The sequence below is a fragment of the Leuresthes tenuis genome, unplaced genomic scaffold (assembly GCF_036924035.1).
Source record: "Leuresthes tenuis unplaced genomic scaffold, fLeuTen1.0.hap1 SCAF_14, whole genome shotgun sequence".
In the NCBI taxonomy this organism is placed as follows: domain Eukaryota; kingdom Metazoa; phylum Chordata; class Actinopteri; order Atheriniformes; family Atherinopsidae; genus Leuresthes; species Leuresthes tenuis.
The window spans coordinates 31,718,626-31,745,531 of record NW_027325368.1 but is presented as its reverse complement, the minus strand read 5'-3'; the positions used below and the strand labels follow the sequence as shown (position 1 = coordinate 31,745,531).

Below are 26,906 nucleotides of genomic sequence, written 5' to 3'. Positions count from 1 at the left end.
CATCCCTAGTGTCACGGCCGTGTGACTAGTGTCCCTAGTATCCTGGTCCTCAAACTTCCACCACGCCACAGCACACCACACAGCACCAGTTGTGATAGAAGGATTTTGCCAGAAAGGACCCGGCAGATTTAAAGGAGTTTCTGCAGTTGGTCGGAGCCCTTTGGACCTTCAAGCCGGACTTCAAGGAGAGAAAAACCAACCAAATATGACTAAAGGTATCAAGTGAACTCCTTGACTTTTTTATGAGAAGCCTAGTCACAGATACCTCACACATCTGGGAGGAGGCTGAGAGAGTCAACACGTGACTGAAGGCACGGGTTGCACAGGGCTGCACAGGTGGCTGACGGGGCCGCCTCTTCCCTCGTGCCTCCAGCCACGCCAATCCCTGCTCCAGAGGGGGCCCAGGGGCCCCACCCCTTCATTGCTGGAAGTCTGACCGTTCGTCAGACCGACTCCAGCTTCCACGTCGCTGGAGGTCTGGCTGCCCGCCAGACTCTCGGCGGCTCCAGGTCCCACGTCGTCTAGCCATCGCAGCTTCCAAGTCCCTTGTCGCAGGAGTTCTGGCCTTCCGCCAGACCGTCTCTGACACCTGCACCCTCATGGTCTGGCCAGTCACCAGAATACCGCCGGCAGTCTCCAGGTTCACCATCTCCAACCAGATCGTCGGCAGTTCCAGGCCCCTTCTCACGAGTTGCCACAGCCTCCACAGTCTCCAGTGCCACAGTCGCCACAGCCTCCACAGTCTCCAGGGCCACAGTTATAACAGTCTCCAGTGCCACAGTTGCCACAGTGTCCAGTGCCACAGTCGTCACAGTCTCCTGGTGCGCCAGTCCCTTCTCCGCAGGGGGCCCAGGGGGGCTGCCAGACCGTCTCCAATTCTGGGCCCCATGTTGTCGGATGACTGGTCGTCTACCAGATCGTCTCCGGTTCCAGGCCCCACGTCTCCGGATGTCTGGTCATCCGCCAGACCGTCTCCGGTTACGGGCCCCATGTCGTCGGATGACTGGTCGTCTGCCAGATCGTCTGCCAGATCGTCTCCGGTTCCAGGCCCCACGTCTCTGGATGTCTGGTCATCCGCCAGACCGTCACTGGTCATCTGGCCACCCGCCGGACCGTCTCCAGGTCCCTTGCTGCTGGTCGTCTGGCCATCCACCGGACCATCTTCGGCTCCGGGTCCCTCCTTCGAGCCCCCCCTTCCCACCAAGGCTTTGGGATGTCTGGGATCCATCCTTGGGGGGAAACATAGCAAAAAACAACATTGGTTGTTTTTTGCTATGTTTTCAGTTCTTACTTTTGTCATGTTTTACTTTGGTTTCCCTTGCCCTGTCACTCTTGATCATTAGTTCATTCAATTCTCCTGTGCTTTCCCCCTCAGCTGCACTCCATCACCAATTACCTCCCTTCAGTATTTAGTTTCCAGGTTCCCCCATGCACACTGTGAAATCCTCACCATCATTAATGTCACCGTCATTTACGTCAGGTTTTGCCTCATGGTTTTTTCACAGTCATAGTCACAGTCTGATTTTGTTTATGTTTTTGCTAAAAGTTTTCTCCACAGTTAAGTTTTTTGTATTCTGGCTCAGGCACGTCTTGTGTTCTTTATTTTAAATAAATCAAGTTTTTAGTTTAAAATATCTGCATCCGGGTCCTCAAACTTCCACCACGCCACACACCAACCTCACCAGTTGTGACAGTAACTTTACAGATATCCATCTGAATTAGAGAGGTATTCAAGATCCCGTAATCCATTTTATCTTAATTCAGAGTGTGTTGTTTATTTAATGCCTTCCTGTTTTATATATTTATTCCATGTCTTTACCGTTATAACTTAACAAGGTGTGGTGTTTTCAGAATCCTCTGAACAAATGTGTGTTAAGACAAAATAATTTTTTATCAAACTTTTAACGTGAGAATTGAAACTTCTACTTTACACGCTCAGGCAAATGCCATTACGATTTCAGGCATGTTATTGGCTGACAGTTGAGTTGAGAGAATTCACTGTTAAAAAGGATTCATGACTCCAAAGTAGTTAGCCTTTAACTGTAAATAGTGACTAAAATTAAGACCCAGCTTTAGCAATTCCGGTACATTTCTCCATTCTCTTGCTCCTTTCCCAAACCATAAGGTGTTCCCTATCCTGCCATACACAGTCCACAAATTTCTTCAGGGCGAGCAGGAAGGTATGTGAAAAAAGGATGGCGGGACGAGGGTAACAATGTACCATGACGATAAGAGATGAAAAAGTTGAACTGGCCAAGAAATAAGGACCAACTGGTTTGGCGGGGATTAGGCCTCTTGCGCATTGGATGTTGGAGAGGTTTTCATGAACAGTCCAAACTATGAAGGGTTGTTTTGCATCATCCAACCAATGCCTCCATTCTTCTAAGGCTAGTTTGATGGCTAGGAGCTCTCGATTTACCCACGTCATAATTCTGCTCAGCAGCTGACAACCATCGGGAGAAAAAGACGGGTGAAGCTTCCCGTCAGAGTCAGACCTTGGTGACAGAACGAAACACACCCCTGAGTCATAAGCATCCACCCCCAGAATGAATTGCAGCTCGGAGTTAGTCTGAGTCTGATGGGTGCTGAGGTGAATCTGTGCTTGAGCTGTTGGAAAGTCAGATCAGCCTTTAGGGTCCAGAGAAAGGAGGTTTTTGACAGAGGTTAGTTTGGTTAGGGGTGAAGCAATGATACTATAATTACGAATGAAACAGCGATAGAAGTTTGCAAAACCCTGAAATGTTTGGAGTTGCTTACAGTTGGTGGGAAAGGGCCACTCTGCTACAGCCTTGATCTTCTCTGGATCCGTCCTCACTTGCCCACCCTAGAAGATGTAGCCGAGAAAGGAGACAGATGGTACATGGAACTCGCATTTATCGGCCTTGACAGAGAGGCAGTTTTTCAAAAGGCTTTGAAGAACCCGAGCCCTCCAGTAATCCCGCCTCTACTAGTGGACTCTGTCTTTTGGTCGTACAGGGCAATCAACAACGAAATGACTACTAGCACCACAATAGATATACTCATTAATCCCAAAGCGATGAAGACATTCCTCGGGAGTGAGTTTTGCCCGACGCACCTGCATGGGCTTAGAGTATTCCCCTGTAGGTGGAGACTCAGGTACAGTGAATCCAGCGGAAGGAAGAGAGGTGCGAAAGATGAGAGATGGCTGGCAAGGAGGTGGTGGTTGTTGGGGGAGAGAGGTCCTCTCTATCCTACGCTCAGCTCGCCGGCTGTCGATTTGAATAGCTAGAGTGACTAAGTCCTCGAATGAGGATGACTCCTCTCTCTCGAAGGCTAACTGGTCCTTCATCTGTTTGTTGAGTGCATTCAGAAGAACTCCCTGGAGAGTGGTAGCCACAACGTTTCGGCTGCCAAGATGCGTAATTCTATAATGAATTCAGCCACTGATGGGCTGCCTTTTTTTAATTTCAGAAGCCTCTTACCAGCATTTACCTCATGAAGGGGATGTTCAAAAGTTCCTTCAAACTCCTCCTGAAAGGCTGAAAGGGATAATAGTCAATAGAATGTTAAAGGAAAAAAGCTAGTGCCCAGTCTAATAAGGCAATGACGTAAGTTCTTTTAGAAGAGTCAGGGTGAAAGAGTACGGGGAATGAGCGAAAGCTAGGGAGCACTGGAGCAGGAAACCTCTGCATTTACTGATATCTCAAGAGAAATGGTCCAGGGTGGGAAAGGAGGCATTGCGGAAAACTGGCTCGATCAAAACGCCATGGCTGGTTGGAGACAGAACAGGGAAACTCGCTGGTGACATGCCTGGAGAGGAAGCAGACAAATTTTTGTGAATACTCTGTAGTAGTTCAAAGACTTGGTTGAGACGTAGGTTATTTGAATCTTGTTGCTCATTCAGAAAACGTAAAGCCTTCTCATGCTTTCCGATCATGATTCCCTGTTTGGTCAAAGCTGACCGTAAAGCGTAGCTGAGTTCATCTCTCTGGCCAGATTGTGCTGTCACGACTAGGTGTCCAGTTGCCTCACAAAAACGGACCCAAGAGCAGACACAAGACTCAGGGAGAATCAGACTTAGAACAGAGTTTATTTACAAGTGGTGGGTGTTGAAAGGTGAAGGGAGGATCCATGTAAATGTGGAACTCTGAGAGAGGAGGGAGATGATTACTGAGGTTCCGAATAAGGAATTTGTCCAGACAATGAGTGGCTGTGGTGCAGAGGTTCTGAGTCAGCAGCGGGGCGAACAGGCAGGTATGTGGAACAGGCTGGCGGGAGGAGGGTAACAATAGATGCCAGTCCGGACATAGAAATCCAAGGCTTGGAGAGTGGACGAAGGAAACAGTGCTCAAGGAAACAAGGTAAGGTCAGAGCAAGGAGTTCAACTTGCAATACAACACAGTAGTCAGCTTAATTACCACTAGAGTGGTGAGACAATCTGGTGAAGACTGGTTGCTCCTGTAGCTCCTAAAAGAGTGTCCTGATGAGGAACAGGTGTGGAAGCAGGAGCAATCCAGAGTCCGCCCTGGGCTCCCAGGAAACCTGCACAGCCCCGCCTAAGACTCAGAAACCACAGCTAAACAACACAGCCAAGCATGATCGTGACAAGTATATCTAAAAAGTCTGGGTGGGAAAGGAACATAATTCGAAGAGAAAAAGTCTGTTGATGTATAGACATTCATTTAGCATAGACAGTAGAGGTTGGTGGCATCTCAGTATAAATTGACTTTAAACACACAAACAGAATAATTGTTAGGGTATTTGCTGCCAATAGGTAGTTATTGTGATAATGAAATTTCTTCTTCAATCTGACCTGTGTCTCCAGTGGTTCCAGGGTAAACTCAAAATTTCTATCATCGGAATGAAAATTTAATGTACAGTAAATAAAACTAAATTACCAAAAAGGACAGACACAACATAATTTTCACACTAGATTTCAAAATAAAAATGGTTCCAACTGACTGGTCATTAAAGGGGAAGTTTTTTTTTGTTTTTTTTTTAAAGTGTTGAGTACAGATAAAGTCATTGTAGTGGGTGACTTTAATATTCATGTAGATGTTGAAAATGACAGCCTAAATATTAACTTTAATTCTATATTAGACTCTATTGGATTTTCTCAGTGTTCACAGACCTACTCACTGCCCTAATCACACCCTTGACCTTGTGCTGACTTATGGCATTGAGAGTGAACAGTTAACAGTGTTCCCTCATAACCCTGTCTTGTCTGACCATTTTTAATAACTTTTGAATTTACATTACTTGACGATACAGCTTCTGAGAAGAATTTTACATATAGAAGGTGTCTATCAGAGAATGCTGTAACCAGATTTAAAGAGTTGATTTCATCATCCTTTTCTTCACTGCCATGTGCTGATATGACAGAGGACGGCTACCTAAATTTTACTCCAGTAAAACTTGACTCTCTTGTTGACAGCACTATAGCTTCAATGCGTACAACACTGGACAATGTTGCCCCTCTGAAAAGGAAGGTAATCAGTCAGAAGAGGTTGGCTCCTTGGTATAATTCACAGCTGCTTTAAAGCAGACTGCAAGAAAGCTGGAGAGACAGTGGCGTTCCTCTAATTTAGAAGAGTCTCAATTAGTCTGGAAAGATAGTTTAATAACGTATAAGAAAGCCCTTCGTAAAGCTAGAACTGCTTATTATTCATCATTGATAGAATAGAATAAGAACAATCCCAGGTTTCTTTTCAGCACTGTAGCCAGGCTGAAAAAGAGTCCGAGCTCTGTTGAGCCATGTATTCCTTTAACTCTCAGCAGTGATGATTTCATGAGATTCTTTACCAATAAAATTGTTTCTATGAGAGAGAAGATTAATGGAATCCTTCCCACTATCATCACTGATGTATCATCAAGTAGAGCAGCTTTAGAAGTATCTTTAGAACCTGATTTGTATTTAGACGGCTTCTGCCCAGTTGATCTCTCTGAGCTAACAACAGCAATAGTCTCTTCTAAACCATCAACTTGTATTTCAGACCCAATCCCAACAAGACTGTTCAAGGAGGTTTTCCCCTTAATTGACACTTCCATATTGGATTTGATAAATGTCTTTGTTGACAGGATATGTACCTCAGAGTTTTAAGGTTGCTGTAATTAAACCTTTACTTTAAAAATGTGCCACTGCAGAACAATTTATTTACTCTGTGATGGTCGGCTCTCTTCACATGGAGTTTGCTACTGCTAGTTTTGCGCAATATGGCAGAATATTTATCAGATTTTGACGACATGGATGACGACATGGACGACGACTTTGACGACGATGGACGTCCTTACCGTTTTGAGCCAGATTATACGGATGAGGAGCTCCTGGAAAGGAGAATGCAGAAGCAGAGAGAGGAGCAGCTGGCCAGAGCTTTAGTAAAGGAAGCCTGTGAAAGCTGACCTTCGTTCAAGTAGTCATTTTCTTTGAACAATTTGGAAATACGCAAACACAAACCATGTTACCAGCAGTGGCAAACTCTGTGTGAAGATAGCCGACTGTCACAGAGCGCGTCACAGGGGCGCGCGTCGATTACTTTATCCCAAGTGAACCGGGTGTAGAAAGCCCTCAATAACAACAACACGGGAGCTATGAGCTGACAGTGCAATAGTACGCATTCATTCACTCATTTGTCTTAAAGTATTGGTGAAATAAAGACAGATAATGGCTTATTTAGAGGCTGTATTGTCTATGCCCCGTTCACTCCTGGTATATGGATATACGCGGCTCTCGAGTGATCTAAATTACGACCGAAGGACGCTGACTTTCACCAAAATGTTACTGATGAGTAGATGAACGTACTTGAACGCCAGAAATAAGGTCCAGGTTTAAAAAAAAAAATAAATTTCCCTTTAAGGCTCACAGAAATCCTAGCAGTGCTTAGACTCTGGATTTAAGCACAGAAGAGCATTTACCAAATATGAATATGAAATTATGCATATGCTCTACTAACATAAGACCACGATGTCCACCTTTTACTTTACTTATTTTACTTATTCTTCATGTTAGCATTGTAATATGTCTTAATTTGTTCATTAAACTGACAATAACAGTTCATTACATGTTACAATATGCCACTCAAACTCAACTGACCTGGCTATCAGGGTCACCGGGCATGCCTAGGACAGGTGCTGGTGGTCTGGGTGGTGTGACTGGTGGATTGGATGGGGTCACAGGAGGGCGTGTGGCCAAACGAGGTCTTTCACACACCTCACACAGAACACTGCTGGCTGCATTCACCATGGTACAACTCTTACAGTGCCACTCTGAAAAGAACCCATTAACAAACACACACAACTATATCATTTTACTGACATTACTGAAATGATACCTCCTTCAGAATCATAATGTCACATTTTATTCAAAATAAATGATAAAGATGAACTCAATAAAAGTGTCCAACTTGGTCCAAGGGACCAATCTCTAAAACCTGTTGAATGGCTGAGGCTGTACTTCAGGGTAGAACAAAATAGAAAATGATGCATTGTATAATAGTAAAATTGTTAATTTACTGTAACTTACAATGAGTTTGTGCCATGGAAATGAAGAGCAGTAAAATACAGCAGGGGTAGTAAACAAAGGATAGATGCAATAGTTTACATTCATAAAAAGAAAGATAAGATTACCAAAGGACAACACAGACCAGTGGAAGGCTGACGTTCGTCCACTTTAGAGCTGTTAGATTCCAAGCGAGGGTGCTCACACTCCTCACACAGCACAGTGTGGTTAGAGTTCACCTTAGTGCAATAAAGGCAACTCCACATGGAGGAACTGAAACAGGGGATGAGGGAATGTTTTATTATTTGTATAGACAGCATATACATCGTCACACTGATTATATTCTTCTCATAAGAGCACTGAGAAGTAAACCAACATTTTGAATTCATGAGGCTAAACTGTGAACTGTTGAGTCTAATGACCCTAGCTGACAGAACAATTGTGCATTTGATTAGCAGTGTCTGGTTGCATATCAACATCTTAATTTCTGATCAATCTGTCTTTGTTGACAGGATATGGCCCTCAGACTTTTAAGGTTGCTGTAATTAAACCTTTACTTAAAAAACCTACTCTTGATTCAGAAGTATTGGCTAATTATCGACCTATATCCAATCTCCCTTTTTTTGTCTAAAAATCTTGAAAAAATAGTTGCAGTTCAACTTTGTGATCATTTACACAGAAATAATCTGTTTGAAGAGTTTCAGTCAGGATTCAGAGTGCATCATAGCACAGAAACGGCACTGGTGAAAGTTACCAATGATCTCCTTTTAGCCTCTGATAGTGGACTTGTGTCTGTGCTTGTCCTGTTGGATCTCAGTGCTGCATTTGATACGATCGATCACAGCATTCTGTTACAGAGACTTGAACATGTTATTGGGATTAAATGAACTGCATTAGGCTGGTTTAAGTCATATTTATCTGATAGATTTCAGTTTGTTCTTGTAAATGAAGAATCTTTCTCACCCACCAGAGTAAGTCATGCAGTTCCTCAGGGTTCTGTGCTTGGACAGATTCTTTTTACTTTATACATGCTTCCATTAGGTAACATTATTAGACAGCATGGCATAAATTTCCATTGCTATGCTGATGATACTCAGCTGTACTTATCTATGAAACCAGATGAAACCAATAGGTTGGTCAGACTACAAGCCTGTCTTAAAGACATAAAGACCTGGATGACTCAGAACTGTCTGCTTTTAAATTCAGACAAAACTGAAGTTGTTCTCTTTGGAACTGAGCGCTTCAGGGAGAAATTGTCTAGTTATATAGTTACTCTAGATGGTATTTCCTTGGCTTCTAGTTCTACAGTGAGGAACCTTGGAGTTATTTTTGACCAGAATTTATCATTTTACGCACATATAAAACTGGTTTCTAGTACTGCCTTCTTTCACCTTCATAATATTGCTAAAATCAGGAACATCCCGTCTCAGTGTGATGCAGAGAAACTAGTTCATGCATTTGTTACTTCAAGATTGGACTACTGTAATTCCTTATAATTGGGCTGTCCCACATATTCTCTGAAAAGCCTCCAGCTGATCCAAAATGCTGCAGCCAGAGTTCTGATGAGAACTAACAGGAGAGATCATGTTTCTCCAGTTTTAGCTTCTCTTCATTGGCTCCCTGTTAAATTCAGAATAGAATTTAAGATTCTTCTCCTCACATATAAAGCTCTTAATGACCAAGCTCCATCATATCTTAAAGATCTCATAGTTGAGAGACTGCTATAGGCCTAGCCTGCCGGGGGGCCTCTTATGTCACACCTGTCTTTACTTTGCTCTCTTTTTCCAACGTTTAATTTCTCAAATGATTTTATGTACATGTGACATTATTGTGGTAATTAACTTGTGTTTCCCTGTTCCAACAGGTATCCTTTGAATAGTGTTATGGTGTTTTTCCCCCCTCTTTTCCCCCTTTTCTGTATTCTCAAACCTCAGCTTGTCGAGGTGGATGGCCACCCTTTCTGAGTCTGGTTCTGCCAGAGGTTTCTTCCTGTTAAAAGGGAGTCGTTCCTTTCCACAGTCGCCACAGGCGCGCTCAGGACTGGAGATTGGACTGAAGACAAGTTTTGGTGCAATCTGTTGGTTTCCTTAGCTAGGATATTGTTTTTTGAATTGGCTCTATATGTATGAATTTGACTAATTTTGAAATGAATTATTATTATGATTATAATGAATTGAACTCTAATTGGCTTGAATTGGACTATATTATCTAAGTTTCTTGAGATGACACGTCTTGTAATTTGGTGCCATATAAATAAAACTGAACTGAATTTAATTGAATTTCTATGAATGTGAAGTGTGCTCAGAGACGCCCAGAAAGCGGGGAGACCCAAGAAACCTTTTTTTTCTTTGATCTGCTGGTAGTGGTTTCAAAACACAACAAAACCACCTAATTAAAATAATGAGAAAGGGTGTGGAAAAACATTCCAACCAAGGACCTTCCACCTTTGGAAGATTGTGGAGGCAGATTAACATCTGCTTGCCCGGCCAGAGCTGGGTTTGAATAAACAAAGACTCACCTTTTGGTACCAAAATCGGGAAGTAGAATGCGTACCAAGAAAGGATATTACCATTCTATCTAAAGAGTTGTAAATTAAAACGTGACACTTACCAAACAGACTTTCTGGGAAATAAGAAAAGTCTTCAGAAACAACTCCAGACGGATTAATGAAACTGTGACAAATATGCATCATAACTGCCTACAAGCTCTGAAACATGAAACGGACAGCCCAAGCTTCATTTTAAGACTTTTCACGACATCATACGTAAAACACCAGTAAAGTAATTATTCCGTCATGAGTCACAGCTGTCGTGTCATGGAACCACAGTGCCATCTACAGATCGGTGGTATTGAACCTTTGAATTAGAACCAGTCTGCATTTAAATACTCCTGTGAATAATCGTGTGACTGCAGCATTGATACAAATTAAATTTGTGTGTATTACAATAAACCAGAGATCCAACCGACGGAATAAAATTAAGTAAATTAAATGTGTGTATAATACAGCTCCACTTTAAACTGATACAACTTAAACTCACCGTAATCAATTGTCTTTTCTTATATGGATGCTATCAACTGTTTCCTGTTTACCTTGCTTATGTTTCATGCCTGTGTTATAAGTATTGTATTAATGTACTCTTTGAATGTGCGTTGGGATGCAGGGATAAGAGAAATTAATTTTTCTTTTATAAAAATTTAGGAATGAAGCCATTCCGTTATGCCCAAATCAAGTCATACATCTTACTGGTTGAAAGCTAAAAACGAAACTCCGCCCTCGCCAGTGAAAACCAAGTGCGTAGAGATTCAAAGTGGCTCTGGTCTTGTAATCTCTTGTAACCTCTCTTCTCTTTTGTGAATTTCTTTAGGATTAGACTTGTCTTTTTTTTTAACTCCGCCCTGACTTCGCTTATTTTCTTTTCTTCACTGTCTTTACACTTACTCACAAAGAAACTTAACATGAATTTGATTCAGAAAGAACGGATCGGAGCTTTGTGTTTTCGTTCATACTCAATTAAGTTTTCCCTTTTTTATATAAAGCTTAGTTCAAACGCAACTGTAGTTTGATTTTTGGTTATTTTGAGTCGACACTGGTCTGATACCACTCAGCTTCAAACTCCTGCAGCCAAAAGAGAAGCATTAAAGCGCCTATAACGCCAGCGGAACCGGCCAGGACCCAGAAATATCAGATTGAGGCTGCGCCGCTCTGACCACAGGATAGAACTCTCAAGGCTGACGACCTGGCAGACCTCGCTGTTGAATCTACTCAGAGTAAGGCTACAGGCCCCTTGTAAGTTACGTGCTGTGGTTGGTGCTAAGATAGGTGTCGATTTGATTTAACCAATATTTTACCCACCGTTTTAATAAGCTCTCTCAGTATTTAGTACGACACCCGTGTTAGAAGTGTTCAGACAAAAGTCCCATATCTCTCTAATCCCTGTCCTTTGCTAATAACCGAAACTGTGGTGTTAAGTCATTATCACTTTATGTCCTGAGCGAATATTAAGATTTCTGTTTTCTGTTAATGTTAAATAAATAACCATATATAATCACTAGCCGTGTTTCATGTTTCTTAAGTAATTCCGGTCAATTCAGATGAGAACACTCTCCTTCAGTAACGACTCCTAGTTGAGAAATTCTGATACATTCCTCCCAACGTGAATGAGGGGGGAGCTTTTAAAATCATTAATTCATTTTATATCTAGAACGCTACAAATGCTTTACTCTCATACTTAGTTTTTCCCACCCCGTTTCTGCATTTAGGCTTAGTTTTTTCTCTGTAAACAATGATACTGTATAATATGTATATGTATAATATGTCATATTTTATATATATATGATAGATAAAACCTTGGAACTGACAGAAGGTGTATTTTCTTTTTCACATACCTACATGTTAACATCAAACTACAGTTGCCACAGTTCAAGTCATTGAAACTAAATGGTTAATCAGAACACAAACAAACTTTTGAATCAGTTATTTGTGATGCTCAAACGGGCTTTGGAGACTGCAGTTGTAAAACAAGAGCTACTTTCTTGACAACATTCACAATTATGTTCACTAATCACCATGTAGTCCTGTGTGCTACCTGGCACTTAAAACCATAATTAACAGTGGTCTATTGATTGTTCTTGCTACCCGGTTGTTGTGCATATTGGGGGAGCAGGGGAACCTGACCCCAAGTTTTCAGCCCGAAAATCAGACCTTTTGTGCTGGAAATCCAGGGCATACTCAACTGGAGGCAGTCTGTCCTGACCTGTGAACAGTAGTGTTCATTTTAGCACAGACTCTAATGATGGAGGCATTCACTGTGGCATCAGCCCTTGTGCTCAGCCTTCATCAAGTGAAGACCAAAACTGCATAAGTGCACCAAGTAAGGTCACCAACAAGGTAAGAACTCTTCCACTGCCTGAGTTCCATGTACACTGTTTGCCCTCACTACTCTTTTAACTTATGTGCACTCACACTTCCTGTTATGTCCGCTACATGCAGAAAGGCCAGAAGGCAAATAAATCTAATCAACCTCCAGTCATTATAGCAAAGTTCACCAACAGACATCTAATTTTCTGGGGGGTTATGGAACTCCCAGTCTGCAATTAACAACGCTGACTTTGTTGCAGCTTATGCTAATCAATTATCTCATGAGCTTCTGACTCTCACTGAAATCTGAAAACGCTACAAAATCCAACCTGGTCATTCAACTAAACAAGCTGCATGGCAGGAACCTTTCCCAGAAATCTTGGTACCATAGGGAGCCCTTACCCCCAGCTCCCTCTGTTTCCAATGTAGATACCAGGGGCTAGAAGGAGTTCCAGGAGGAGAAATTTTAGACCCTGGTAGGGTGGTACCACTTTGGACACAACCAGCCTTTGGAGTGGGGCTGAGCATTTCTGATTGGTTGAGGACTCCATAGTTCATGTGTAGCAAAGTCAATACCTTGTTAATACTTCTATAAACACTTGTGCACTAGATTATTGAGAACAAATTACCTAATCACATAAGGAAATGTTGGACACAACCAGTTCAAATTATTGTAAAATACATAATTAAAACTATTCTTCCATAAAACCAGAAACCATGCTCCATAAGTCACCCGCAAAGAATGTAGTTGTAAATTGTAAAAGAGATGGATATCGGAATGTGTAGAAGGTTTTGACCGGAATGTGAATCTAACAATATTGTTAATCAAGTAGCCAAAGAGAATGATATCCTTCCCCAAGTGGAGGAGTTCAAGTATCTCGGGGTCTTGTTCATGAGTTAGGGACGAATGGAACGGGGGATTGACGGGCGGATCAGTGTGGCGTCCGCAGTGTTGTGGGCTCTGCACTGACCCGTCATTGTGAAGAAGGAGCTGAGTCAGAAGGCGAAGCTCTCTATTTACTGGTCAATCTATGTTCCTACCCTTACCTATGGTCACAAGCTGTGGGTAGTGACCGAAAGAACGAGATCACGAATACAAGCGGCAAATGGGTTTCCTCCGCAGGGTGTCTGGGCTCTCCCTTAGAGATAGGGTGAGAAGCTCAGTCATCCGGGAGGGGCTCGGAGTAGAGCCGCTGCTCCTCCGCATTAAGAGGAGCCAAATTAGGTGGCTCGGGCATCTGCTTAGGACGCCTCCCTGGTGAGGTGTTCCGGGCACGTCCCACTGGGAGGAGACCCTGGGGAAGACCCAGGTCACGTTGAAGAGACTATGTTTCTTGGCTGGCCTGGGAACGCCTCGGAAGAGCTGTAGGAAGTGGCCGGGGACAGGGAGGTCTGGGTTTCTCTGCTCAAGCTGCTGCCCCCGCGACCCGATCCCCGGAGAAGAGGCAGATAATGTATGGATGGATGGAAGTAGCCAAAGAGTGGAAAATAAAAATTTTGTGGACATATGATCTAAACGAAAGATTAACACAGTCCACTTGTCCAAGATAAAGTTAATTAACACCTAATACCTTGGGACACCGACTAATGACCTACACAAACTTGAGAAGAAAAGGTTTGTCCTCATTGAAGAATCTTTCTTTGAGGTGAAGCCTCTGTCACATGCCCAGGCTGGTGCAGCTGGAGTTCACTGGTAATCGAGCCAAGGAGTTATCGTCCCAATTTGCAGGCTACCTGCTAGTCACCTCCCTCTGGGCTTGATCTTGGTTTCATGTGTAAACATAGGCTGTCATCTCTCCTCTTTCCCATCTTATGCACCAGTTATATATATATGCATCCAATTATAAATGGAATCTAACTGAAGTCTAACTCTGCTTTCAGCCAATAGGAGACTCAGATTGACAGAAAAAACCCATCTAGCTTCCTATTCTCTCAGCTTGAAACACACAGTTTTGGATCATGCCATGATGAGTTCAGGGTCCATGCTATAGTAGTCCTACTACTGACAGCTGTTCTTATAACAAGCTGGGACCCAGTAGAAATCCTGTATTAGTCAGTAAAAGAAGGAATCGAAAACAGCCAACTTGCTGGGTGAATCTATCTTGACAGTACCACGTACAACTCAACAGAGACCAGTGTAAACTCCACAAAGCTAGCTTTACTTAATATTAGATCTCTGTCCAATAAGTCACTGTTAGTGAATGACTTCATAATTTCACACAATTTAGATTTTCTTTTTCTCACAGAAACATGGTTAACAGGAAACACAAGTGTGACCGTTCTTAATGAAACAGCACCCTCAAATGTTAGTTTTATGGATAAATGCTGAAATGGAAGAAAAGGGGTGGGGGGTGGGGGGTCTGCCTTATCTAAAGATACATTCCAGTGTAAAGAGATCTCATTTGGTGATTTCACTTCTTTTGAATATCTTGGTTTTATTTTAAAGGGTGTTCCTAAAATTCTGTTCTTAATCTTTTACAGATCTCCAGGATACTGTGCAAGATGAATTTTCTGAATTATTGTCTGTTATCTCAACTGATTTTAACCATTTTATCTTGACCAGGGATTTTAACATTCACATAGATAATATGATGGATGGTAAAGCCTAAGAATTTTCTTCTGTGCTGGACATGTTTGGTTTGTGGCAACATAGAACCGACCCACCTTCAAGGTCACACTCCAGACCAGGTAATTTCTAAAGGTGTTGATATTTCTTCTGTTGTGGTTATTGATTTGGCCTTATCTCAGAATCAGAATCAGAAGCATTTATTGTCAATCAAGCATTACGACATTACAGTGCACGCAAATTGAAATGGTGTTTATCCAACTCCAGTGTGTGAAGAAACATACAGGAGTTAGAACGGTCGCAGCCATCGAGGGCGCCACCGGTTGCCACCGGTTGGGGGACAAGAGGAGAGGAGAGGGGGAAAAAAACATAGCCACAGACTATACTCCATAGGGAGTACAATGTGGGGCCGGGAATAAAACATCAGCACATCAAGAACAGTAACATAGGTCACCATCCAATATAAAAACTCAACACATAAACAAACATTTGCTCGTTTCACACATAAAAAAAACACTGGACATACGAAGGCGTGGGATGGGGGTAGTTGCTATGTCTGGCTCTCAATCAATGTTACAGTTCACAAGATGTCATCGTGATACCACAGCAGGTTGCCATGGAGAAGTCCTTGATTGGGTCCCAGTCGGAGTCAACAATCACCAGGTGTCCAAGAAGAAGGGAGGGGGAGAAGTAGTTCAGAGCGTCTCACAGCAGTGATTTCAGGAGAGTTGTTTCAGCAGTGGCCTTGGCCGAGGCCGTTACCAGGAGAGCAGGAATGCAGATTAGATTATGATAATTGGTTAGGGCAAGTAGTCGTTTTCAATGGACACGACTCACTCTGTTTGTCCATTCTGGTCACAAAAACGATCCATACGACTTTGCAAAGCCATCAGCTTCTCCAAGATGTTTCCATATTGCGGTTAATGACCACAGTCTGAGAGCCAATAGCTCTGCCCACCGATTCAAACATGCCGAACAGCTTGGGGCCTGTGACTGCTGTCTCCGACTTCCGAATTTTGCGATTCATCAGGGCAATGCCTAATCCAATCAGCAGAAAGCCCGTTGTCATGGTTCCGAATATGTATAGATCCTCAACGTCTTCAACGGAAAGAATCGACAGGCACACAACTCTCCACTTCTCCCAGAAGTCCCTCGGGTACCCAGCGGCAAACATTCCGTTGGGACAGGCGGGTTGCCCTGGACCCAAGCTTCTTGTAGCAAAGATTTTGTCAATTGCGTTTAGAGACCAGCCGATCAATTCCATGATTTAGTTTGAAAGCAATGCAGAGAGAGGCACTGAAGTTGAGACAGGACCGGACAAGACAAGAGAAGCAGGAGAGATATGGGAGAGGGAAGAATCAGGAGAGAGTAGAAATGCGACCGCCTTCGTTGAGAGCCGGAAGAAGAAAAAAGAAAAATCTGACCATTTCTGTATTTTATTTGATTTATTGATCACTCAGAATGTTCAAACAACCAGCTTCTCAGTTAAGAAGAGATACAGTCATGAGAAAACAAGTGCTCAGTTTAGGGAGGCCATAGTTATGTTACCAACAATGAGCACACAGTCGGCCGACGGACTGCTGGATAATTTCAACGTAAAAATTTTGAATGTAATGGAAGCTGTTGCCTGTGATGGACTGGCGACCTGTCCAGGGTGTACCCCGCCTGATTAATAAGAATGCCAACAATTCTCCAACTTTGTTTGCTGTGGTTGAAAAACTCTCAAATCCTCCAAAACAGTTAAACCCGGACCTCCTATAGCTATCTATACAACACTGTTGGGACACGGAAAAGCAAAGGGCATGTAAAAGACATGAGCCCATCTTCCAGGGCTCCTCTCTCTGCGGGGAGAGGAATTTCCCTCAAGGAGTGCTTAAACACCAGAAGCACCCGAAAGGCTCGATCCGCTCGATCCGATCAAGTTATTTCTACATTTGTACAAAGTTTTGTTCACTAAGTTCATGAATGTTTTCGATGATGTTTAAGATCTTAAAAAACACAGCACAACACAGGGAGAAAGACGACACAAATAACGTGCAAATTAAATGACAGACAACCAAAATATTAAGATTATTTCATATAATATAAATGGAATCCTGAATCCAGTGAAAAGAAGTAAGATTCTGAGTTAACTGAATAAAGAAAAGGCACACATTGCATTGTTACAGGAAACGCACCTGAACTGAGAAACTGGGGAGGCTGGGTTTTTCAAAAGTGTTCTACTCATCATACAAATCTGGTCATAGAAGAGGTGTAGCCACCCTAATATCTCAAAGACTCCCCTTTGAGAAGACACTAGAGATTAAAGATAAAGAACGGAGAAAAATAGAGGGCACTGAAGTTTCGATACTGAACGTTTATATCCCCCCCGGCAGTAATATAGCGATCTATAGAAAAATGTTTGCCTTAATGTCAGAAGCATTAGGCATTCTTATTTGTGGAGGGGATTGGAACATTCGAATTAACTCAAGGCTCGACTCTTCTAAAATGTTTACACAAACCTCAACCCATAAAAGAATTAAGATTCTCATGTCAGAACTTGGGCTGATTGACCTATGGCGAGATGTTCACCCATCAGAACGAGACTACACTCATTATTCTAACCCACATGACGTGTACTCAAGAATTGATTACTTTTTCATTTATAAGAGGGACCGCCATAGAGTACAGCAGTGTGAGCATGGAAATATATTGACTTATCTGATCATGCCCCTATTCTGTTAACAATTCAAATAAACAACAGCCCAAGAAATACACTATGGAAACTAAACTCCAGTATCCTTAATGATCAGCAATTCAAAACACAAATAAAAAGAGAAATAGAACAGTTTTTACAAGAAAACAACAATAACGAAGTTACTTCAGAAATAGTATGGAATACACTTAAAGTTGTTTTCAGGGGGAAAATAATCTCATATTGTGCAAAAAAAAGAGAGAAAGACAAGAAAGTTTAGCAAAATCAACTAGAGAATTGGAGGAGCATGAAACAAAACACAAAAAGGACCCAAATCAGAATATTATGTTACAACTAAAAGAAACTAGGAAGGCGATAAATGCCTGGTACACCCAAGAAACGCAAAAAAAGATGTTCTTGACAAAACAAAAATACTATGAGATGGGCTCAAAGTTCGCAAAGCTGTTAGCAAGAAAACTACAAAAACAGAAAGCACTATTCACAAAATCAGGGATACAATTACAAAGGACATGGTATATAAAAGAGAGGAAATACAATCAGCCTTTCAAAAATATTATAAAGAACTATACTCCCAATCACAATTAGACAAAGAAAAAAATATTAGAACATTCTTGAACTCTCTTAACCTACCTATCTTAAACGAGGAGCAAAATAATGAATTAACGGCAGAAATAACAGAAGAAGAACTAGACAAAGCCATATTAAGGCTAAAAACCAACAAGTCACCCGGACCAGACGGATTCTCATCTGAATGGTACAAAGCCTTCAGGACCAATCTAAAACCACATCTCACCAACATGGAAGGAGGCCACTGTAACAGTCATACCCAAAGAGGGAAGAGATAAATTAGAATGCAGCTCGTTCAAACCAATCTCAATTCTCAATATCGATTAAAAACTATACATATCGATTCTCGCAAGACGAGTTGAAAAAGTTCTCCCCCAGCTCATCCATACAGATCAGACCGGATTTGTTCCACAGAGACAAACACACGACAATATAAGACGATCACTACATGTATTAAGGAACAAAGATTACAGACTCTGCTGGTCAGTTTGGATGCAGAGAAAGCTTTCGACTCAGTGAGCTGGGGGTTCTTATACCTGGTCCTCGAGAAACACCAATAGAGCTCCAAAAGAGATTTCAAATGGGACCAAAAAGCAATAAAATACCTGGGAATATTATGATAACCACAATTAAAAAAATAAACTATGACCCATTTATAAACTAATTAAAAGCAGATATTGCAAGATGGAACTCAAACCCATTCATGAGTTTAACACAAAGAATAGAATCAATTAAAATTAACATCCTTCCTAGGATTTTGTTTCTGTTTCAGGCTCTCCCCGTCAAAATTAAATCCCAACAATTTAATGAGTGGGACAAAATTTTATCAAGATTCATCTGGCAAGGGAAAAAACCGAGGGTAAGATTTAAAACGTTGCATCTCCCCAAAAAATAAGGAGGAACGGCAGTCACACATCTAAGACACTACTTTTACTCAACCCAGATCAAGCCATTATTAAATTCATGTAATCAGGAATATAATGCAGGATGGAAGGATATAGAAAAAACCTTAATTAAGGATTCCCCAATTCAAGCAGTGATAGGTAATAAGGAAATAAAACAAACAATAAGCAAACTAAAATACCTATGGCTGAAGTTCCAATTTAAAATCTGGAACACAATCAAAACAGATTATAAATTACTGGATAAATTATGGTTAATCAGATGGATTGCATATGACCCTGACTTCAAACCAAACCAATTAGACCTCAGATTTAAAACCTGGAAAAGCAAAGGGATCTCAACATTCTACTCACTTACAAATAAAGGAATACTAAAAGACTTCCAAATGCTAAGACGAGACTTTTCCTTAGAATAGCAGGACTTTGACAGATTCTTGCAACTCTGTAATTATTTTGATAAATGCAACAAAACACTTCCCGTAGACCTGGAAGATGCAATATTAAAAGAATTCTTGAGGTATGAATCGACTAAAGGCGCCATCTCAAGATTGTACAAAGGTGTCCTAACAAAAAAAACATACACCACAGAATATATAAAAAATAAATGGGAAAAAGAAGGACAACTTGAAATAACCAAAGAACAATGGCGATAACTATTGCGAAATTCTGTGGAGATGCACAAGTGCACACACGGAGGGAATTTGCGTGGAAGTGTTTGATAAGATTTTTCACGACTCCAAAGATGAAAATCCATTACACAGGGGAAGACCCCATATGCTGGAGAGGATGTGGAGGTTGAGATGCAAATCATTGGCATATATTTTGGAAATGCCCAGGATTGCAGAATTTCTGGTTAGAGGTTCACAAAACAATGGAGGAGATATTTCACATAAAAATACCCAACCAATTTGGAATCTTTATCTTAGGCAAATCAGATTTTATTACCGGAAACACTAATAGATATATTTTTATAATTATGGTAACTGTGGCTAAGAAAAATATAATTTACCTCATATGCCTTTTACCTCATTGTAGCTGTTATAAAGTACGGTTGCATCCCGAACCTCCTACAATGAGCGAATGGATGGATACGATTGACAACATATATCGAATGGAAAAAAATCACACACTCACTTAATCTACAGATGGACAGATTTAATATAATATGATCAAAATGGATCTCCTTGGTTGAAAAAAGATGACCTAACCCAAGGGACACAACAGACTGACCCTTATTAAACAATAAAACATTGGGGTTTGCCCACATCTGAGCACACAAAAAGAATTTAGGCCCACCACTGCAAGTTCAACCTCCCATATGTGCTGATATTCTCTAATCAACCTGTGTTTTTCTAATATACATCCCAGTTCTTATGTTTCTTTTGTTCTCTTGAAGTTAACTGTTACCCATCCGTTTTTATTACTATTATTATGTTTCCATTGCTGGTATTGTGGCATATCTTAACTAAATACTATATTGTTTAGGGAGTTAATAAATATGAGGAATAAAAGTATAGAAGAAAAAAGAGGGAAAAGGAAATAAGGCACTACAGAGTTAATAATAAAGTACTGGACATGTGGCTACCAGAAGTCAACTATTTTTGTTTTTGTCTTTCCGGTCTTAAAAGTAAGAAAAAGAAGGGGGTAGCAGAAACAAAAAAACTTTCCTCTCTTCAGTAAAGCTGAGTTTTATGTGGAGCAGTAAAATGGTTCTGTACTTTTGAAAGTGATAAATTGTTCTCTGAGATTCTGACAATACTCAGTACTCCACTATTAGACCTTGTTCTTTTGACAAACAGTTACTTTCTTTAACAAGTGTATTGGATGCTTCCAACGTGTACTGTACCTTGCAATGAATAAAAATTGTAAATAAAAAAATAAAAAAATAAATAAAATGAAATATCGACTGGGAGTCTTGCCACTCCAAATACTCTGACATTATGCAAGTGTTTCAGGTGCACCATCCACAGACCCCAAAGGAGCAGGATTTCCCACATGATGCCAAGAGCATCACAAAGCCACAGGTTACCACTAGTAAAAAAGAATCAAAACAAACATATGAACAAAATACAGGCAGGCGGTGGACACCGGGCACCATAGTGGCCAAGGCCGTGTCGTTCTGCTGTACTTTGAGCTGTGTGAGGAGATATGGGGTGGGTTGCCTGCTACACACGTCATCAACGCCGGCATTGAGACTGCTGACATGGAAGAAGAGTCGTCGTTGCAGTCGTCAACACAAATTTCTTCTTTGGCAATGGAGCTGCCTGTCGATTCAACCCAGTCGTCCAGCTCACCCGAAAGTATGCCTTCTGCGGTTATAAAGCAGCGCAGGGATTTGCTCCAGGTATGTTCATGATTTCAAGCTTAACAAGCAAACTATATGTTATTAATCAGTTTGTGGTTACTTTTTTTAAGGGTCAAGGTACTTGGTGAGCACTCTCCTCACTCTCTTTCCTTCTCCCTTTCAGAGTTGTGACACTCTGTAGGAGGCTGTGTGTCACCCTGTATTGTTCCAAACACGAACTGTTCATCCAAAGTCTCTTTACTGACCTCACAGAACAAAGCAGGCATAAATGACATGGGGCAGGTCATCCATGTTAATGTCCATGGGCCTTCTCAGTGCAGCAAATCTGGCCTTTAGGCAACCAAAAGCACACTCAATGACCATGCGCGCCCTACACAAACACAGTCCAAAGTACTGCTCTTGAGGTGTGGAGCCACCATTTGAGTACTTCTTCATCAAGTAAGGCAGCAGGGGGTAGGTAGGGTCACCAAGAAGAAAAACTGGTATTGCCAGTTTTTCGTCGTCTACAATCTGTTTTTTCAGAGCAGGAATCTTGCCTATCTTCAGGTACATGTTCATCTTGGAGTTAGCAAACCCCCATGCGTCGTGCACACTTCCAGGCCACTTTATGACAACGTCCATTAATCTGTATTTGTTATCACAGATGGCTTGCACATTAAGGGAATGCTTTCTTTTTTGGTTAATGTAAGCTGTGGAATTGGTGGGTGGCTGCTTAATGTCAATGTGGGTGCTGTCAACTGCTCCTAAACACTGTGGGATGCCAGGAGCACGGTGGAATCGACTCCCATTGCAATAGGAGGCACCCTGTTTCAACTAAAAGAAACCTTTGTTTATTGATGACAGAGACCACTTAAATAGTTACAGTTCTACTGTCTGCGAAAACAGAATATGAGAGTTAATTGTTTTCATCAACAACCTTGTTTCATCTGTGAGGGGTGCACCTTTTCCCACTCTTGGCCAGGTGGCCCAACGTTCAGAAGGTTCAGAGTCACCTCTCCGTAACCCTTGAGGTCCTTTTCAGGTTACCAGTTGCCTGCGTTTCCTCCGTCTTCTGTCTGTGCTCGACAGGGTTGTAACCATTCTATGACCAAACATTACTTTCATCGTGGTGGAGGGATTATCACCCCTTGCAGCAACATATGACCATCATTATTGTGATGGCTCAGACAATGAGTCAGACAGGCCAGGTTCGATCCCTTTTGGAACATCTGTAGCAGTTTTATCAATTTTATCCATTAGGAGGGCGTCGCAGTAGTCAAGGAGTTGGTTGCGTCCTTAAGCAGGGATTACAGAGAGTAGGATAATGCAGCAGGACTTCTGCATGTGGACACTCGGAGGGGCATGTAGGACTACTATATATTGGAGGTTCGGTAAGGATCTTGACCAGAGGAAATGGGTTGTGCCTGAGCGATTCCGCGAATTCACTGCTGTTGGCTGCCACTTTATAGGTAAAGAATGAGTCAAATTTGTCAGCTGGGAGATTGGTAGCTGGAGGAGGAGGTAAAGGCATGAGTAGACTTTTAAAGGTAGAGAATATTTTCTGGGAGTCAGTGGCACCGTGGATCTTGTCATTGTAAAAATCCTTTTTTGTAGCAGTGATGCTGCTTGAGAAGGAACACAGTAGCGACAGAAGGTTAATTTGGTCAGAAGGAGTTTTACTTCTGCGCCATCTCCTTTCAGCGGCTCCTAGGTCAGTGCGCATCGTCCATAGGGTATCGTTGAGTCATGGATGAGCTTGGGAGGATTGAGCGTGTTTGGTGGATACAAGACACAGGCTATCCTTCGTTATAGAGCAGAGAGACTCTAAGGGGGCTTGTAGGTGGAGTTAGCTAGAGCCGAGAAGTGGTTGCAGAGGTTGCAGTAGAAAGTGACCATAGAAGGAGGAACATTCAGTTGTGTTAAGTGTTATAGATGGCTTTATTATACACGTCTGTTCTCACATTTCATTGATTGTACCCAGCTGACACCGCCCACTGAGACACAGACAAAGGTATCACCTTGCATGTTTATGTTGTTTAAGTTTATGCATTTGGCAGACGCTTTTATCCAAAGCGACATACAGGTAGGCAGATAAGGTAAGGGGGTCTTGCCTAAGGACTCAAGTTAGTACCTGTCATGTAGGGGATTTGAACCCAGGTCTCCCACACGAAAGGTGGCATACCACTACATTATAGTAAATGGAGTAAAGTTCACTTTGGTATACATCAAGGATATATTGTTTGTGTTTATTTAGCATACATTTCTGTTTTTTGCTAGTTACAAAGATCAGTGCTCGGATTCATAGCCTTCTGGTCTGTGCTACTCAAGGTTAATATGACCCAGATTGACATGTGTATACCAAAAGCCTTTTGACACTGGTGCTAGAGTCTCGTTATTAGCTTCTGGCTAATCACAGTGGTACTCCATAGCTGATGATTTGCACTGGTAATTTTCTGTGGAAATGATTAATTGTCCTCAGACATTTATTAATAATCACTTATAACCACACTAGCTACAAGTTGTTCCCCAACAAACAGCTGTGTCCTTTGCATGTTTTCTTACAGAAACCTGGCTGCAGTAGGAGGATAATGTTAGCATTAATGAATCAACTCCCTCTAGCTATTTCGAATTTCACATTCCTCGAACCACAGGCAGCAGGAGGAGGAGAAGTAGCAATCTTCAAATCAGTCCGAGACCCAAGATATGTTTTTGCTCTTTTAAATCTCTGACTAAGTTTTTCTCACCTGACTGGTGGTAACTGGGATAGGCTCAGCTTCCCTGTAGCCCAAAATTGGATAAAAGCGGGTATTCTGTTATGGATTGATTTGAATTTGCCTTGGATATGCTGTATTCAAAGAAGCTCAGGTAACTCTTTGACTCAAAAAGTATACTTTGAGCACTGGTCAAGTTGAGAAAGTTTTCTTACTTCCATTCCTAGCTAAGATTATTAAAAGAGCAGTTTTCAAACAGGTATCAGACTTACTCTCAATAACCTCCTTGATCAATCAGCCCAGCAGGAAGACTAGCCACTCTACTAAGATGACTCTATTGTCTGTGACAGAGACCCGAGAGGCAGCTAGAGCTGCAGCACAATCCTCTGTTCTAAAAAATAGCTGGACCTCTTTGGAGCTTCTGACTCTTCTAAATCATGTCTTTCTATATTCTACAGTCTGTGGTCTCTGAGATGGGGGTCTCAAACATGGCACATTCTTGTTTGAATCACCCTTTCCTGACACACCAGACAGTCCCACGGCCTCAGCATGAATTTCAGCTTGCCTCTCTGGTATCCACATGGACGAAGGAACACCACCTTCAACTATACCTGTCAAAGACTGAGCTACTGGTCATCCCAGCCAAACATTTCATCCAATACAATTTCAACATGCTATCTCATCTTTAACTATCTTTCGAACATAGAAACCTGAAGAAACCTTGATGTTAGAATTTGACACAATCTATCCACAGGGTTCTTGTGCCACCTGAGGCTGCTGGTAGATATAAGATGCATGCTCCACACTACAGCTGACAACATGTGGGGATGAGCAAGGCCTTGACACTGCTTGAACCACACATTGTTTAGGGTCAGAATCTCTCTTTAGGCGATGGCGAAGATGTAGCAGTAATCTCAGGCACAGTGGTGCCGGACAGAGATTGGGTTTAGGCCACACACACACAGAATGATATCAGGAATTATAAAAGATCTCACAAACTAAGGTTATTGGCAACTTCCGTGCATGCTGCCATGCACATGTTTCTGTGTTGTTCTTGTTAATAAATTCACCATAAGAGGCTGCAAAGGTGAGTCCGACTACTCTTTTCTCCAACAAACAGAACATTTCTACAAGAAAATTGCTTAATTGGTCTGGCAGGGCTCAGAGAACTAGGCTTAGTAGAGGAGGTGGAGTTAATTTGACAGCTGGCGTTATTTTGAAATCAAAATCAGGATGGCTCATTACATTACCTTTCAAACAAAGGGGCATTAAACAAATACCAGGGTTGTGTTTTGGGGGAGGGTTTCACATAAAAGCAGGTTTCTTACTAGGTTTCTTACTGTAACTGAACATTGAATGTTGAGTCCTCACTTGCAAATTGCTTTAGATGAAAAATGTTTAATTACTATATGTAATTGTACACGTATTATAGTCTGACAACTGCAGCAGACTGACTATGTAAATTTGACATTAACCAATTTATGAGGGATGGTCTTGAGTCCTTGCTGATGGCAGCCTACTAGGTCCTAGATCCCTGCTGTTCTAATCATGTGTAGCAACTGTGCAATGAACTCATACTTGATATGGTCTGACAAGTAGTTAAAAATAAACATTAGCAAAAGAGAACTGGGATAAGTATCATCAGTTTAATATTGACAGAAGTAATGATCCTGACCTGTCACAGCTCCTCTTTCTGGATGATGATGACGATGTGACAGCTGTTCGATGATGGCTGGCCCTCTCAGGATAAGAGTGATAGAGTCTGTCACATTCTAAGCAAAGCCCCTGGAGACAGGTCAGGCAGTGGGCAGAGATACGGAATATTCCACAAATACTACAGTTCTCTAAAGGAGACAAAACAATATCACATTGTTTTCTACCAAAAATAGTCAAAATAATTGCAAAATAAACTGTTTTACAATACATGGCATGCAGTATACAAACCTAGTCAGAAAAAGTGGGGACATTATTAAGAATGCTTGGATTTACATTGACTTTCTATCTTTTGCAGATAGTATGGACCAAAGAGTTCAACATGCGAACAAGTTGTTGGCATGTTGAAATTAAAAATTCATCTCTTAGCTGGTGACAACCTTCTTAGGACATCCTCTGGGTACAGACACAGGAAACTCGCAGAAGGGATGACCATAAATTCACATTTCACATTTCAGGGACTTTTTCTCGTTGTAAACAATCTTGATGCAAACTTTAATTTCTTGTGATAACGGCTCATAATTACATCTAAAAAAAATACTGATCTGCTTTTGGTCTGAAACATGTTAAAGATTTCCAAAGAGCAATACTGCCATACACAGTGTAGGGGAGAAACAGTGTTCTGACTGGGATGGGTGCTGGCTCAGGGTTGAATCACTAAGTTCACACGTCTTAAGGCCATTAAGAGTATGAATGAGGATGAAGAAGAGACTGAGAGGTTGATATATTTCCTCTTCACTTTACTGGGTTACAGGTTTCAACTATACATAGGTATGTGGGTAGTTGTGTGTGTGTGTGGTTTCTTGTCATTGATACACACATTATTCAGAGAGGCTTGGGTCCCACACATCTGCAAATCACTTTATACCAATGCATATAACTTTTTCACTGTGTGATGTCACTCACAGTATAACCAACCTGGATTACGCTGCAAGATAAACACTCTAATGAACTAGCGACTTTGGGGCCTTTTCTACAGCCGCCCTCAAATGTATGCAATACTCATCAATAAAGGCAACAAAGTCTATGCTTTGGAAGAGGTTGTAGGAATGGAACTGTCCTCATCTTCTCCAGATGGAAGAGCAGGGAGAACAACCAGCCTGGCAACTGGTTGGGTGTAAACTCTTCCCCTCATCTTCACATCTGCGGATCGG

The 26,906-nt window shown here is 41.8% G+C and overlaps 1 protein-coding gene across 2 annotated transcripts in view; it reads right to left on the bottom strand.

Annotated features, from left to right (window-relative positions):
• The window catches only part of rnf31 (ring finger protein 31), a 113,594-nt gene that overhangs the window by 36,814 nt on the left and 49,874 nt on the right, over positions 1-26,906 (bottom strand). The window contains exons 7-10 of one of the 2 annotated variants that reach the window (XM_072363574.1): positions 25,715-25,883; positions 7,602-7,729; positions 7,052-7,224; positions 4,380-4,517 (exon numbers count right to left, since the gene is read on the bottom strand). In XM_072363574.1, coding sequence (XP_072219675.1) covers positions 4,380-4,517; positions 7,052-7,224; positions 7,602-7,729; positions 25,715-25,883 — 608 coding nt within the window. The remainder of the gene's footprint in view (positions 1-4,379; positions 4,518-7,051; positions 7,225-7,601; positions 7,730-25,714; positions 25,884-26,906) is intronic. The other variant, XM_072363575.1, reaches the window with a different exon arrangement.